Source organism: Euleptes europaea, chromosome 16 (genome assembly GCF_029931775.1).
Source record: "Euleptes europaea isolate rEulEur1 chromosome 16, rEulEur1.hap1, whole genome shotgun sequence".
Lineage (NCBI taxonomy): Eukaryota > Metazoa > Chordata > Lepidosauria > Squamata > Sphaerodactylidae > Euleptes > Euleptes europaea.
The window spans coordinates 56,326,531-56,344,232 of NC_079327.1; the positions used below are offsets into that span (position 1 = coordinate 56,326,531).

At 43.8% G+C, this 17,702-nt stretch overlaps 1 protein-coding gene across 1 annotated transcript in view; it reads left to right on the forward strand.

Annotated features, from left to right (window-relative positions):
- SYTL5 (synaptotagmin like 5) overlaps positions 1–17,702 on the forward strand; it is a 92,856-nt gene that overhangs the window by 54,404 nt on the left and 20,750 nt on the right. Inside the window, exons 11-14 of the mRNA XM_056861812.1 lie at positions 5,078–5,256; positions 7,354–7,456; positions 8,643–8,804; positions 13,575–13,683. Of these exons, the coding sequence (XP_056717790.1) occupies positions 5,078–5,256; positions 7,354–7,456; positions 8,643–8,804; positions 13,575–13,683 (553 nt within the window). The remainder of the gene's footprint in view (positions 1–5,077; positions 5,257–7,353; positions 7,457–8,642; positions 8,805–13,574; positions 13,684–17,702) is intronic.

The window sequence follows — 17,702 nt, forward strand, 5'->3', positions numbered from 1 at the left end:
CCTCTCATGATCTGCCTAAGGTCATAGAATCAGCTTTGCTGACAGATGGCCATCTAGCCTCTGCTTAAAAACCTCCAGGGAAGGAGAGCTTATCACTGCTCTGTTAAAAAATGCTTCCTAATGTCTAGATAGAAACTCTTTTGATTTAATTTCAACCTGTTGGTTCTGGTCTGACCTGCAGCAACAGAAAACAACTTGGCACCATCCTCTATATGACAGCCCTTCAAGTACTTGAAGATGGTTATCATATCACCTCTTAGTCTTCTCCTCTTCAGGCTAAACATACCCAGCTCTTTCAACCTTTCCTCATAGGACTTCTCCAGACCCCTCACCATCTTTGTTGCCCTCCTCTGGACATGTTCCAACTTGTCTACTGAACACAATACTCTATGTCGGGTCGGCAAACTCATTAGTCAAAAGAGCCAAATATCAACAGTACAACGATTGAGATTTCTTTTGAGAGCCAAATTTCTTAAACTTAAACTATATAGGTAGGTACACTGTTTATTAACTTAATAAACTTTAATTAAAGTTTTAAGTCTTAATTAAACTATAGGTACACTGAATAAAACTTGATATCATACTTAATAGTGATCTTATTTATTGATAAAAATTAAATTGTAAGTCCCTGCCATTTTCCCCTCCCCGTCTGGAGTCCTCGTCTGGAGGCCTGGTTTACCGCCATAAAAGCCTATTGGTAGACCTGGCCTCCGGCTGAGTCCCATTGGGAGGCCAGGTCTACCCATTGGCTTTCTTGGCAGTAGACCTGGCCTCCGGAGGCCCATAGAAGCCAATTGGTAGACCTGGCCTCTGAAGGGGGACTTTTCCCCCTCCTCGGAGTCCAGGTCTACCGCCAAGAAAGCCAGTGGGTAGACATGGCCTCCCAATAGGACTCAGCCGGAGGCCAGGTCTACCAAAGGAAGCCCGCACCGCCCAACAGTTGAGTGGGCGCAAGAGCAGGGGCTCCGAACCAAGTTCGGAGAGCCGCACTCAACGGGCCAAAGAGCCGCATGCGGCACTGGAGCCGCAGTTTTGAGACCCTTCTCTAGGTGAGGTCTAAATAGAGCAAAGTAAAGCAATACCATCACTTCATGTGATCTGGACCCTATACTTTTTTTGATACACCCCAAGATTGCATTTGCCTTTTTAGCTACCACATCACAATGCTGACTTATGTTCAGTGTTTGGTCTACTAAAATCCCAAGATCATTTTCGCACACACTACTGCTAAGACAAGTCTCCCCCATCCTATAATTATGAATTTGATTTTTCCTACCTAAATGCAAAACTTTACGTTTATCTCTGTTGAAATGCATTTTATTGATTTTAGCCCAATTCTCCAGCCCGTCAAGATCATTCTGTATCCTGGCTCTGTCTTCTACTGTATTTGCTACCCCTACCAATTTAGTATCATCTGCAAATTTAATAAGCATCCCCTCTATTCCTTCATCCAAATCATTTATAAAGATATTGAACAAACTAGGGCCCAGGACAGATACCTGAGGCACTCCACTAGTCACTTTTCTCCAAGTGGATGAGGAACCATTAGCAAGCACTCTTTGGGTACGACCTGTCAACCAGTTGCAGATCCACCTAACAGTAATAGGATCTAGATCACATTTCCCCAACTTGTCAACAAGAATATTATGGGGAACCTTATCAAAAGCCATACTGAAATCAAGATAAACTATGCCCACTGCATTCCCCTGATCCAGCAAGGTAGTAACTTTCTCAAAAAAGGAGATAAGATTAGTCTGGCATGACTTGTTCTTGAGAAACTCGTGCTCGCTCTTAATAATCAGATCCATCCCTTCTAAATGCTCAAGGACTGACTGATGATTTATTCAAAAACTTTTACAGGTATAGACTTCAAGCTGATGGGTAGGCAGTTACCCAGATCCTCCTTTTTCCCCTTCTTGAAGATGGGGACAACATTTGCCTGCCTCCAATCTTCTGGCACTCCATCTGTTCTCCAAGAATTCTCAAAAATAATGGAAAGAGGCTCAGAAATTACATCTGCTAGTTCTTTAAGTACCCTTGGATGCAGTTCATCTGGCCCAGAGGACTTTGTTTCGTTTAAAGAAACTAGGTGTTTGTGCACTACCCCAATGCCAATCCTAGGCTGCAACTCCCTTCCCTCATCATGTATTCTGTTTATGCTATGTTGAGCACCTCTTCCCTCACAAGAAAAGACTGAGGAAAAGTAGGAATTGCGCAATTCTTCTCTCCATCTCCTGTTACATTTTCATTTTCTGGTCCCTGCAATGGGCTTATCATGTCCTTGTTCTTATTCTTACTCTGTATAAAGGAAAATAACCCTTTCTTGTTGTGTTTAGCATCTCTTGCTAGCCTAAGGTCAAACTCAACACTCAACAGCAGAGGGCTGGGCCAGCAATAAACCTCAGTCACAGAAGCCCTCTTCACTCAGCTGCAACTAGACAAAAGAACAAAGGGAACCACTCAGAATCCCCTCCTAGCAGGCTCCCTGCATCCACTCACTCTCATACACTATCCTCTCACACACAGCAACCTCAGCTACTGCTCCCCAGCAGCTTAGGAAAAACAAAAAGTAGGACTCACCTCTCTAGTAGCTCTGCCTCACACCAGAGCTGCCTCAGCTCTGACCCAGCTCTGCCTCTAGCCAGAGAAGCCTTCTTAATTAGAATTTGAACTCATGATTGAAAAATAAAGGAAGGATTTACAAACTCTTACTTAAATATGACACCGAGTTAAACCAAGTTAAACCATGAATGATAAAATGGATGCAAAATTTTTGGGAAGAGATCCCTATGCAACAATAGCAGATGTTATGGACAAAGGCGATCAAGTTCACAGCTTGCAAAGCTCTTAGAGAAGATTGGTGAAAATGTTCTTCCATTGATATATTACACCTAGAGACATTCAAAAGGAAAAAACCCGCTGGAAATATAAAGAGACTGAAGGAACCTTCTTTCATATCTGGTGGTCTTGTAAGATTGTGAAGAAATACTGGATTCAAGTTCATAGAGAAATGCAAACAATGTTAAAAATTAAGTTTGCTTTTGATCCTAAGTACATCCTACCTGGGATAACACCAGCAACACTAGAAAAGGCATCTGAGGAATTGTATAGATATACGGTCACAACTGCCAGAATGGTAAAGTAAAGGTAAAGGTCCCCTGTGCAAGCACCGGGTCATTCCTGACCCATGGGGTGACATCACATCCCGACGTTTACTAAGCAGACTTCGGTCAAAAACGCATGGTTGCTTTAGCCTCTTTTATTCCCTGTTTCAGCCAGGATCAAACGCATGCCTTTCGCTGAACGTGTGTTCAATCCTGGCTGAATCCTGGCTGAAACGGAATAAAGGAGGCTAAAGCGACCATGCTTTTTCACCCTCTGTTTATGGGGTGGTTTGCCAGTGCCTTCCCCAGTCATCTTCCCTTTACCCCCAGAAAGCTGGTACTCATTTTACCGACCTCAGAAGGATGGAAGGCTGAGTCGACCTTGAGCCGGCTACCTGAAACCAACTTCTGTCAGGATCGAACTCAGGTCATGAGCAGAGCTTGGACTGCAGTACTGCAGCATACCACTCTGCGCCACGGGGCTCTTCTGCCAGAATGGCACTAGCCATGAAATGGAAATCGCATGAAGGTCCCAACATAGAAGAATGGAAGAATAAATTGGCTGAATATGCTGTCATGGTGAAACTAATTAATTTAGTAAACAAAAAACCTAGGCTTTGTTATGCTTATGTGAAAACCGCATACGTAAGGAAGATTTCAATATGGATAATATTAAAAATCTGTTTTAAAGGTATTTTTGTTTAGTTTAACAAATATATAGAAATAGAGAATAAATATATAACACTTTAGAATGTTAGAGGTTAACCCAGTGTATATACTTTTTCTTCTATATAATTTAACAGCAGATGTAGTATTTTTGATACATTTTGTAACCCCCTATTTCCCCCTATCCCTTTTCTTTTATGGTCACACCTTTATTCTTTTGAAAATTAAAAAAAAGTTGCCAGAAAACAATTGTGTCTATATAAATGAAATGAAAAGTCTTTTTATATTGGGATATTATCTAACCATGTGAAAAGAGTAAATTTTATTTTGAACTATTGTCAAAGGCTTTCACGGTCAGAGTTCATTGGTTCTTGTGGGTTATCCAGGCTGTGTGACCGTGGTCTTAGTATTTTCTTTCCTGACGTTTCGCCAGCAGCTGTGGCAGGCATCTTCAGAGGAGTAACACTGAAGGACAGTTCATTTTGAACACTTGGCATGAAAGTTTAAAAAATCAATGGCAAAAATTGAACTATATTTTGAGTGTATTGCCATGGTAATGGTATTGATTTTTTGGCCAGTGTTTGATATTTTGTTTCAATCTATCCCAATAAGATAAAAGTAAAAACCGCTTTGTGATTGGTAAAGCTATTATCATATTTTGTTGGAATAAAAGGGAACTGAGGTGGGGAGGAAAAGGGGGGGGAGCCCAACCCTGTCCTGTTCCCGAGGGTTCCCCTGCCACCATTCCAAGAAAAACTGAGGGTTTTTAAATGTTAGCCAGCCAGATAGTGTGAGAAGGGTTCGTTCTCTGTCTTTACAAAGAATTCATAGAACCTCTAGAGTACCCTATGGACCCCCCCAGGGGTCAATGAACACCTGTTTTAAAAATACTGTGTTAATTTTTCATAACTAAAGTAACTCTGCTGGGAGAAATTGGTAAACATTTTGAACTGGCCCTGAAGCACAATTCTGAACTGGAGAGACCACTGATATTATTCAGCTTGGGAATTCATACTTATTATTACTTGCTAGGTAACACTGGCGTAGGTTTACTGTTTTCTCAATGATCCTAGTGAAAATGGAAATTAGGCTTACAAAAGTGCACTATGATCGTGTAACTTAACATTGTTTACCACTTGAGTCGTATAATGCCGAATTTAACTTTCTAAGTTGATCCAACTTTTTAAGTGTAAAACATCAATGTGTATTCTACCTTGAGTCTTAGCAAAAAAGGCAGGCTAGAAATAATGAAACTAAATAAAAAGCTTGATGTTCTACTTCCTCCTTTCCCTTTTTTCTCTTTTTAGACTAGTATTAATAGTATGATGAGTGTTTACAGCGAAACTGGGGACTATGGAAATGTGAGGGTCAGTGGCGAAATATGTCTCCATATCAGCTACAGCTACAGAACTGGAGCCCTTAACGTCCTAGTAAAAAAATGCAGAAACTTGGCTGTAGCAGATGAAAAGAAGCAAAGAACCGATCCGTAAGCAAAGAGGATTTTCATTTCGCTTATTTTTGGTCTTGCCATTAAGTTTGCTTGTGAGGCTGCCCATGGGACTATGCGATGTGTAATTTCTGAAGTAATTATATGGCTTGCATCCTAATGGGCCATGTTTTAATTAGCTCTTGACATTGCACATATGCTATAATGCTGACTATTTTCAAACACCTTTGGACTCCTAAGGGTTCCTCATGTTCTTCAAACCCAGCAAAATAATCTCATTAAAGATTAGGAACTTTGAAATACCATACATTGTTTCACAAAATCAGTTTTAAAACAGAGACCATTGTGAGGTGGGCTTTCTCCCTCAACATTCACCAGACTAATGTGCCTTGTGAAAGAATGCCCCATGTAATATTAAAAGCTACTATGTCCTGAAAAGTGCAAGAAAATGAGCATTTTCCAACATGTGATTACTTGCTTTTGAATCACATAAGGTTGCTTTCACAAATCTGTTTTACCATGTGAAGGTGGCCTGTTCAAAAAATTATTGGGAATTAGGTCCAAATATACAAATAAGGACATTTTAACTATACTATATTATTAGTTAACGCTTTATGTTTGGGTAGTGTATTAGATTTATTATTCAATCATTATTCAGTAAAAAAGGACAATGACAGTTACAGTCTTCATGGAATGCAAGATTAAATGCAAGTCTCAAACCTTGTTCTCATTGAGCCATGTTACATCGACGTTAGATTAAGTGCTGCTGTACAAAGAAAAACCTTGCATGTATGCCCCGGGACGGGCTCTCACCTGACCTCCCGGGCCCTTCATTCCCGGCCCACTCACCTCCTCGAAGGGAAGGGAAGCCTCCGGGAGCCGGGCGGTGGCTGGGGGGGGGAGGGATTAGGGTGGAGCAAGGGTGGAGTCTCTCTGGCCTGGAGGGTATAAAAGGCCCGGAGGGGGCTGCTGCCAGAGAGGAGAATAGAATCATAGAAGAGAAGGTTGCAGGTGGCAGCAGCAGAGGAGGACTGTTGACAACCTGGCAACGTCTGAGGGGAGAGGGGAGCTCGCTCTTTCCCTCAAGACTGGTCTGAGGCGAAGGAAGCTCCCCTTCAGGGCAGAGGCGCCCACCATTGAGGAGGCCCAGGCCAAGCACGACAACATAGAAATATAACATGAGGAGGAAACCAAGCTGGAACTTTCTCCCCTGATGCATAACTTTTTTGAACATAGGGACTGTTTTGTCTGTATAAGCATTCGGTCTTTCAAATCTCCACCTGTAGTCTGAAGTATCCGACCGTCCTCGACCGATCCTGGTGGAACTCCCTGTCGAATGAGAGCAGGGCCCTGTGGGGCTTAGCCCCGTTCCGCAGGGCCTGCAAGATGGAGATGTTCCGCCAAGCCTGTGGTTGGTGACTCTGCAACGGTTTCCACCAAAACTGGGCTCCCTGTTCCTGCTTACTGTGTGTAGTTAAGCCTGGTTCATCTTGCCTAACCGCATTTCTTTCCTGACTAAAGGTTTATATATGCTTCATTGTTTCCTCTGGATCTGATAATATGTACCTTGTGGATTTTTATTGGAATTTTAAATGGTAATTAATATGGTTATTTAATTGACTGTATAAAGTTTTGTTTGTGTTGGTTGTAATCCGTTTCGAGCCCGACCTTCATCAGGGAGGAGCAGGATATGCATTTAATAATAAATAAAAAAATAAAAAAGTGGTGCAGCCCAGTAAGGTTGCCAATTTCCAGGTGGGCCCTGGAGTTCTCCCAGAATTAAAGCTGATCGCCAGACTACAGGGATCAGCACCCCCTGGGGAGAGGAGGGCAGCTTTGGAGGGCAGACTCTAGGGTCTATTATACATTCTAGGTAAAATCCCTCCCCAAATCCCCTCCTTCCAATGGCAGCACCTCCAAATTTCCAGGAATGTCTCAGGCCACAGTTGGCAACCCCACAGCCCAGATAGGTTTATTGGCTTTGTGAATATTAAGCCTGAACTGTGACACAGGAGATAGTATATAAAGCTCTGTCCTTGGTTATGCTGCTGCTGCTTCTCCTTCATCTCCCTCTCCTTAGTAATGGCATAAGAGTAACACTTGGGTTACGTTAATGATTTACTGTTCACTTTGCAGTTATGTCAAAGCATACCTCCTACCAGACAAATCTCGCCAAAGTAAACGGAAGACAAAAATCAAAAGCAATAGCATCAATCCAGAGTTCAATGAAATCCTGAAGGTGAGAACTGAGACAGATTCCTGTTTCACACTGAATTCCCTTTGTCATTTTGGTAGGCTGGATTATCATCCTTGTTAACAGGAAGGACAGAAGGCTGCTTGCAAACTTCATAATGGAATTTATTTCCCTTACACTCTGTTTTGAACACCATCAATTTTTCCTTTTGTATATGGTGATCTATGAGGGCTCAAAACTTCACAGTACGTGTTCAGACGGAGCTAGAAAGAGGAGGTGGGAAAGTTCCATTCCAAGAGTGCGATTGCGCATGCAGTTTATAGGACCTAAGCCACACGTTGTTTTGTTTATGTCATGAGGCAACTGAACAAAATGCTGGAGATCCTTGAATAGACCATCTGTCATCTTTAATTTTCACTAAAAGGTGCTGGGGTGGAGTAATTAGGATAGGGACCACAGCACTTGGGCAGTTAACTCCCTGTGCTAGTTCTCGGATAGAAATCCCCACCCTCCATCCCTGTGAGCTGCTATTAGGATAAATAAAGGATACTACTCCCCCCCCCACACACACACACTGCTGGGACCAATAGCAATTTGGCTGTGCCCTTGATCCCACAACCACCTGCAGCTGCTCTTCAATAAAATTAAAGGCATTGGAAGACATTGGAGTTATGGGTTTCTGGCATCTCATCTAACTGTAACTTCCATGTCTCAATTTTTGGACAGTTCAATACCTTCTGTTAATTTTATTTCATTTTTTTAAACTATGGGGTGTCAGTTTTTTTAATAGCAATATACATTGTTATACACTTTAAAATGGTTTAAATGACGCTCCCTTTCCACCCAAATCAGGGTCCCCAAAGCAGTAAAGATGACAAACATTAAAATGGCATTTAAAGTACAAATCTATGTAAAATATTTTAAACAAATATAAGAAACAAATTGGAAAGGATATTTTAAGAAGCTCTATCTGTGGGAATATTTGTATAATAAAGAAATAGTTCAAGAAAGCAGCAGCTAGAAAATAGCCTTTCAAGAGAACAATTATGTTTTATAGATCTCTTCCTTAACAACAACTGTCTCTGAATGATTAGTCTGCTCTGGTAAAAGGGGGGAAATGTTTCTTTTGTGCCTCATTTCTCAGTTGCTGGCACCTTCCTGAAAATAAGTCTGTTAGAGTCACCATTATGAGCTTACTAATATGTCCCATTGGTCTTTTGTAATTCAATAGTATGTCATCAGCCATACGCAGCTTGAGACTCGAACCCTACAGCTTTCTGTCTGGCATTATGACCGATTTGGCCATAACAGCTTTCTTGGAGAAGTGGAGATACCTTTGGATTCCTGGAACTTTGAGAACCAGGTGGATGAGTGGTTTGTTCTTCAGCCCAAGGTGAAGATTTCCAGTTAATTTAGAAAAGCAGCATATAAATCAAGTGAACCAAGTGTTTTTGTTTTGTGTAGAGGGTGTGTGTTGATGATAAATGCTTTGTGGATCACAATTTGGGCTATCTCTTCATTGAGAAGTTAGTTTTGCAAACAGAGGACTTGAAGGTTCAGAAATGAGCTAATGTCTCAGTGTGTTGCTTTGTGTGGACCAAGCCAGCAAAATTGACAGCTTAAATAAAATCTTGGTTCTCAGTAAGGTAGTTCTTCTGGCTTCTAAAATACAGTATATAAGCAGTTGTCCCTTCCTGTCCTGTGCTAACGCCACAGTGATCCATGTAACAGTCACCTCTAGATTGGACTACTGGGCTGCCCTTGAGGTTGCTCCGGAAATTGCAACTGGTCCAGAATGCGGCAGTGTGGGTCCTTATGGGGACCCCCGTTGAGTGTGCACCCACAACCTGTGCTCCGCCAGCTGCACTGGCTCCAGATTGAGCACCGGATCAAGCTCATGGCCTTGGTACTTATCTGCAAAGCCCTCGTCTGAGATCATCGTATCTATGGGACTGCCTCTCCCAATATACCCCTCACAGAGCACTATGGTTGTTAGGAAACAACTTCTTGGTGATCCCTGCCCCCAGAACTATCCAGCTGTTCCCGACCAGCGCCAGGGCCTTTTCTGCCCTGGCCCCAGCCTGGTGGAACTCTGTCTAGTGAGACCCGTGCCCTGCAGGACTTGTTCCAGTTCCACAGGGCTTGTAAAACAGAGATGTTCCATCAGGCATATGTTTGAGGAATGCGACGGTCATGTATATAATCTGGCCTCCTGTTTCCCGCTTCCCTCTTCCTTCCTCTCCCTTCTTCCTTTCCCTCCCTCCCTCCCTTTCCTTTTCCTCCCTTTCTTTTCCTTTGGTTCCTTCCTGTCCTTGGTTTCCTTCCTTTCTACCCGTGGACCTGTGACCTCTCAGAGGCTGTCGGTCTCCATATTATCATCTTGGACCTATTTTACATATTAAAATCAGTTCAGCCTACAGGAAGAGATTGCCTAGCCCTTGGGTGCCGTCTAGAAATAATCAGAAATAAGACTAGGATTTAAAATTATATGTTTGAATATTTAATGTTAATTATGTTGCATATTTATTATGTTAAGCTGCCCTGAGCCCGGCTCTGCCAGGGGAGGGCAGGGTGTAACACTAATAAACTAAACTAAGAAGGGTTGCCAGGAGGCTTGGAGAAAAATGTCCTGTCGCTTTAACGGAGGAAATGGGTTGCTGAAGCTTTTCATAGCATGGAGGTAAAAAGCATCCTATTAAGCCTCTACTGACAGGTCATTTTTTTCTCCAGGCAGCTGGTAAACCAAAAGGTAAGAATATTGAAAAAGAGCTATGTGCGCTATCTTTAGAAATGTTCAGGAGATATTGCAACACCATTTTATTTGGCTGCAGGCATCATTTGGGGTAAGGGGTTATTTGGTGTTTTATTTTATGTTTTAAATTGTTCAATCAACCAATAACTTTAATATGGTCCAAGACCAGCAGATAAAAATATATACATAGTAACAGGATAATGACTATATACACCAATTAATATTTGACAAAATAGTCACTCACTCATGGGGAAGCCATTAAGAACATGATTTTAAAATGTGATACATAAAATATGATACATAATTGCAGTCAATATATATAAAAGTCGTTCATCCATTAAGTTCAACTCAGGCACGCCTAGTCTTCATAGCTCGTCAATCAAATTTGGCCACTTTAAAGGTTAGCTCCATGTCCTTATCTGAGAGCATGTTAGAAAGGTGGATTGCTCTGGATCTCCCTGGGAAGCCATCTATTACAGAGGAGATGGTTTCACGTATCTTGATAGATTTTACAGTCAAACATGACATGATCGAGGGTCTCTATGCTCTCGTCAGAGCAAGGGCATAAACATTCACCGTAAGGTAACTTTTTATATCTCCCTTCCAATATAACTGAAGGAAGAGCATTACAGCACATCATTTAAATTGTTAAGTTGCTTTGAACCATGAGGAAGGGAGAGGTATAAATATTTTAATAAATAAAATACTACCATGACAAAACTGGTTGCCAAATGTTTCTCAAGCCATCATATTCTGTCACTATTCCTGATGTGTGTGTCCCTGTTCTAGCAAACTATCTTATAATCATTTCCTTAGGAAACAGAGGAGAAATTTAAAATGTTTTGAAATTTCATAATTAATTCTGTGATTTAGTGTAATAATCTTATTGGTCATCTTAATTAAAACATTACAGCACAATTCTGAGTGTGGGGGGGCAGTTGGAGTAGGCCTGGGGATGGTGTAGACTGCCGCCCCCTGAGCGGCTTGCAGTAGCACAGTGAGGAAAATAAAATCAGTTCCCCCAAAGTTGAGGAAAAGTTGGATTGACTCAAAAGATGGATTGACTCAATAAATTAAGCCACAGTCCTCAGTTTGCAAGATCTGAGCAAGGCTGTCAAAGACAGAACATTTTGGAGGACATTGATTCATAGGGTTGTCAGGAGTCGGAAGCGACTGGACGACACACACACACACCACCTGAAACTCCTCCACTGGGTTTTATGGGGCTCTGCCACCATTTCAGCAGGCGCAAATTGCTGCCTGCAAAAGGGGGCATCCCCAAGACAACAGGGCTTAGGGAGCTGACTCAAGTCAGTTCTGCCCCCGAGCTGGACACTGCTACTGTTAGGTGGATTGGTAATTGGTTGACCAACTGAACCCAAAGGGTACTCATTAATGGCACAACTTCATCCTGGAGAGGAGTGACCAGTGGGGTGCCACAGGGGTCTGTCCTGGGACCGGTACTATTTAATATTTTTATAAATGACTTGGATGATAGAATAGAGAGCACTCTAATCAGATTTGCAGATGACACCAAGTTAGGAGGGGTAGTTAATATCCCGGAGGGTAGGGTCAGAGTTCAGAATGACCTTGATAGACTGGAGAGCTGGGCCATAAGCAATAAAATGGATTTCAATAGGGAGAAGTGTAAAGTACTTCACCTAGGCAGAAACAACATAAGGCACAGGTACAGGATGGGAGAGAGTTGGCTTGACAACAGTACATGTGAAAGAGATCTGGGAGTCTTAGTGGACCACAAACTGAACATGAATCAACCGTGTGATATGGCGGCTAAGAAGGCCAATGCAATTCTGGGCTGCATCAATAGGAGTATTGTGTCTGCATCAAGGGAAGTTATACTACCACTGTATTCTGCTTTGGTCAGACCTCACTTGGAATACTGTGTCCAGTTTTGGGCTCCACAATTTAAGAAGGACATTGACAAGTTGGAGCGTGTCCAGAGGAGGGCGACCAGAATGGCCAGAGGTCTTGAATCCATGCCTTATGAGGAGAGACTTAGGGAGTTGGGTTTGTTTAGTTTGGAGAAGAGACTGTTGAGGGGAGACATGATAGCCATGTTTAAATATTTGAAAGCATGTCATGTTGATGAGGGAACTAGCTTGTTCTCTGTTGCTCCAGAGACTAGGACACGGAGTAATAGATTTAAACTAAGAGAAAAGCGATTCCACCTAAACATTAGGAAGAACTTTCTGATGGTGAGGGCTGTTTGACAGTGGAATGTGCTGCCTTGGAGGTTGGTGGAGTCCCCGTCTTTGGAGGTCTTTAAGCAGAGGCTAGATGTCCATCTGTTGGGAGTGCTTTGATTGTGGGATCCTGCATGGCGGGGGCAGGGTTGGGGTCACTGGGGATGTGGGGGGAGATAGTGGTTAATTTCCTGCATTGTGCAGGGGGTTGGACTAGATGACCCTGGTGGTCCCTTCCAACTCTATGATTCTATGATTCTATAATTCTAATGCCTTAGGCACACCCCCTTTGGCGCCAGCACGAGCCCTTGCACCGGGGAGATGCTGCCGGGGAGGCTGTGGTTGCACCTGAGCCTTGCACTGCCGCATTGCTCCCCGGCACTGGTGTAACTGGCCCTGTGCCGGCATTTGTGCCCACTTAGCCGGCGCAAGTGGCACTAACGCTGGTGCTGGGGTCACGCAGGCTCCTAACCACCTTTGCCCTCCCTTCAGGATTGCTCTGCAAGACTCGGATAATGACCTGAGATGCAGATTTCTGGCACCCTACAAGTGTTCAGCTTGCCTGTATTGTTCAAGTCTGTCTAACTCTTCCTTCATGAAAATGTGTTACAGTCGCATTCATTGAATGGTTTGTCATCCCCAAATGAAGCCCTCAGTTTATGAGAAGAGGTTGTGCTACAGTTTGAGTCTAGTGATAATTTGGAAACTTACACAAAGCCAAAGAAATAAAGGTAATGTGTTAACACAATACTAACGAACATGTGCTAAGGCCAGCAGTGGCATCACTTTAGATGACAGTGTGCAGTCTGTCTGAGGACATAACATACAGCGTCAAGGTGTGGAGCCGGGCCCTTCAGTGGGGGCCCAAGTGGCAGCTTGAGCACCTTCTCTCAGTGGCACAGGGGGGCCAAGATGGTGCTTTTCCCATTTCGTATGCCGTTCTCTTTTTTGCCTTCAAGGTATAAAGTTGAGTTCCATTCTTTGGCTTCCTGCCACCATGTTGAAGCAGCAGTAGGGAAAGGTACAAGAAAACCTGTTATCTTGGCAGTCATCATATTAAATATGTACACATGTTACAAACCCCAGACAGGAAAAACGTGGTTGTTTGCCCCAGTCTGCATAGTTTGGCTTTTATAAGTTTTGCAAGGGAAAGCAGAGGAGAACATTTGCTTCAACAAAACGGTTGTGTTTTGCATCATCTGTGCAGATGGAAGTTGCAGCTGATCTTGGTCTTCACTATAAAGGAGAGTTGATAGTTGTCTTACGGTACATTCCACCTGAGAGGAACCTGACGCTTCCCCTAGGAGAGATTCAAGGTAAGTGGAGCATTGATGAGAGAATCCAGTGATGGATGGTAGATAGCAGAAATGTGCTGTTGGGCACTGACATAGGTCACAAAATCACATGGTTATGGAAGATTGGAATTGCCTAGTATTCAATTAGCTGTCAATCACTAACAGAATTTCAAACTGCTGCCAGTAACGCAGCTTTGGGAACAAGTAGATTAAGCCAGTTTTGCTAAATTTGATTTATTAGCCACCAGTACAACAAAACCTTTTTTTCCTGCTGAGGAAAATTTATACTTTTACCGTCTTCAAAAAAACTACGTGAACACAACAGCTTACATAAATAAACATGCTGCTAAAATCTATAGAAAAACTTGCGCTATCACTTCTTCTGTAATGTGGCTTCTTCAGCATCCATATTTCTTTGTATAATCTGCTATTGATAGTCATTCAGGGAAGGGGCCCAGTTCACTCCAAATCCTGTAATCATTTAGTGCTATTGCTCAAATTCCACCACTAAAAGGCTTGTAGACCCTTTAATTAAAGGCTTGTAGACCACTAAAAGGCTTGTAGACCTTTTGTGTGGTTGGCCTAGGCTGTTTCCACACTCATTATTTGTAACATTTAATGAAATGTCTTATCTTTTTGTGTCCGCACCACCACCACCCTCACCCGGTTTGGTCTCAGAAAAGTTTTCCAAGCATTTAATCATTGTGTTTTTGACAAAAGCTTATATGACGGTGTATTTCTTTACTCCATGTCAAAGACAATCATCCTTGGAGTGAGGACAAGCTGGATATGCTTGCTTTCTCCGCCCCTCCATTGGCAACACCCACTGCATTGCCTGTCTCCTCCCATCCTCCCTCCCATAAGAACATAAGAAAGGCCCTGCTGGATCAGACCGAGGCCCATCAAGTCCATCAGTCTGGTTCACACAGTGGCCAACGAGGTGCCTCTAGGAAGCCACAAACAAGACGACTGCAGCAGCACCATCCTGTCTGCTTTCCACAGCACCCAAAATAATAGGCATGCTCCTCTGATACTAGAGAGAATAGGTATGCAGCATGACCAGTATCCATTCTAACTAATAGCCATGAATACCCCTCTCCTCCATGAATATGTCCACTCCCCTCTTAAAACCCTCCAAGCTGGCAGCCATCACCACATCCTGGGGCAGGGAGTTCCACAATTTAACTATGCGTTGTGTGAAAAAATATTTCGTTTTATCTGTTTTTAATCTCTCGTTCTCCAGCTTTAGCAGATGACCCCGTATTCTAGTATTATGGGAGAGGGAGAAAAACTTCTCCCTGTCCACTCTCTTCAAACCATGCATAATTTTATAGACCTCTCTCATGTCTCCCCTCAGCCGCCTTCTTTCCAAGCTAAACAGCCCTAAGCGTCCTAACCACTCCCCATAGGACAGTTGCTCTAGTCCCCTAATCATTTTGGTTGCTCTTTCCTGCACCTTCTCAAGCTCTGTAATACCCTTTTTAGGTGTGGTGACCAGAACTGTACACAGTATTCCAAGTGTGGTCTCACCATAGATTTGTACAAGGGCAGTATGATATCAGCAGTTTTATTCTCTATTCCTCATCTAATTATGGCCAGCATGGAATTTGCCTTTTTCACAGCAGCCGCACACTGGGTTGACATCTTCATTGAGCTATCCACTTTCTTGGTCTGTCGCTGCCAGCACAGATCCCCTCCCCTTTCTTCCCACCAATCATTTTCTTTGCTTCCCCTGCCCCAAATCTGCATTTGGACTACCAAAGGAATGTTGGAACATTGACCTAACCCCGTTGATGTGTGCAGGGTCGTAATTTAACTTTTCCATAACATCTCATTTCCCTTAAGTGCACTTTGTAACTAGGCTGACTACCCATGAGCAGGGCGGCAGGGGAAAGAGAGGCCCCGCTCGGCTCCCTTGCCCCAAATATCTCTGCTTCTCTGGTTCTCTACCCCTTAAAGTGGCAGCAAGGATTGCCAAGAAGGGTGGCACGCGTGTGTGGCAAGGAGGAAGGGGGCCAGCGAGAGAGAAAGCAAGCAATGAAAAGAGGCTGTGGGGACCTTTTAATTGGCAGCATGAGGTACTCTGTGTCACAAGCTGCAAGCCAGCGGCATCTCCCCGCGGTGGCAACCAGTTCAGCATTCTCTGAAATGGTTCCCATACCACACAATCACATGGACAGGATTCCCTTCTCCCTCCCGTTCTCACTGCTGTTCATTTTTTAATTTGTTGAATTTTTAACTAGTAAAGGAACACTGGAGTGTTGTAATAACCCCAACAGGATGGCGGCTGTGTGATTGTTTGAGGAAGGGGGTAGGGAATGTGCTTGCATGGACATTGTGGTTAGGATCTTTCTACATGCTGTGCAAATTAAGTGATTCTCCAAATGGGGTATGAACAAGAAGCACACAAAAGTAACAAGGGGGGGGAATTAAAAAGTAACCCAGTGAGACGGCGGCCAATCACAGCGCACCTTTGCACCAATGTTACAGTGCATGGGCAAAAACAAAAGAAGAGAAGGGGAAGAGCATCTTCGGCATTCGCGATATCACAAATGCCGTGACGCTCCCCTGCGGAACATGGTCCTTTTCCTAGAAGGGGCAGACATAGTTTGGCTTTTATATGTTTCCCAACATTCTTGGGAATAATGTATACAACAGAGATAGGGGTGAAATGCGGACAGAAATTTGGAATTCATCGCCAAACTTTGCAGGTCAAACATGAGGATAATATGCTATAAGTGCATGGTGTGGAAATGGCCCTACACTGTTTTTGTTATGCCTTCATTATTAGATCATTTTATTATTAGATCTTTTTAGTTTGAGTACATTTTAAATTGTGAGTTGTGTCAGGCTGTTATCTCGGTTTAGATGTTTCCTTTCGTTTCTCTGCTGCACCGTCCAGACTCAAGGACGGCTACACATACCAAAGCCTGGGAACGCCACTCCTGGGAAATAATGCTCTGTTTATGCTTTGTAATCTCCCGCCGTTTCTCTGCCTTATATTTCCAAATAACGGGCAAGACAAGCCATAGCTGTCATCTTGCCTTCCATGCACTGTATTGCCTATTTGACCAGTAAAGCCATCTGCTTGGAATCTGATTGTCTCTGTGGTGATTTCTGGTTCGATGGGTCAAGAGCTCACATTATGACAGCTAACTCTTCTTCATTGATTCTTTAGTCAGGCTGGAGCCCTGGAGGGTTCGCCTGCCACTCGGATGGGAGCTAGGAGGGCGCTCTCCGAGTGAACCGTGACTACTGCTTCTTGGAACCCTGGAGTCCTCCTCAGAGGATCCTACCCTCCTACGGGACATAGTAGCTGAACTCTTTAGGACTAATTCAGAGGTTTGCCGCTTGAGTGGACTGGTCCAGACGCAGTGGCGATCTCTAGTGAGGGTTCTCTGGATGTTAACGTCGGAGGATACTAATGCTTGTTTAGACCTCCAGGATTTTGATCAGTTGCTGGATGATGCCCGGCTGGCAACTGAGGACTTACAAATACTAACCGGTTTATTGGATAAGCTTATTGCCCGTGAGACTCTCTCATCCACGGCTCTAAGGCGTCCTGCCGCCTTGGGGGAAGGTACCATGGCGGGAGCCGCACCGGCAGGTTTTTCTTTGGTACCCAATACAGCTGACTGTCAAGCTGAAGCCAAGAGGATCGCTATCCAGACAGCCCTCCTCTTTGCGGATTGTACAAAGGATACCACGATAGCCACCTTGGCTCAACGTTTGACCCCGACGTTCGGGGCCGATGCACCCGCGGTCGCGGTCCGAGTGCAACCATTGTTAGGTGAGGAGCCCGACCCCCTACTCACGCTCCTGGAAATGGAACTTTTACCGCACATTACCGCAGCTGCCGCTCTGAGACTTGAAAGCGCACAGGCTTTTGCGGATAGGGAAGCTGCTGAAGCGGCTAAGGCGGAAGCCGAGGCTCAAGCCGCAAGGGACAAAGAGCAGCAGTTGGCTGCGGATCGGGCGCGGACAGGCAGCCGCCCCAAAGACTCCGGACGGAGCAGTCCTCCATTGGGTCTGTCGTTTTC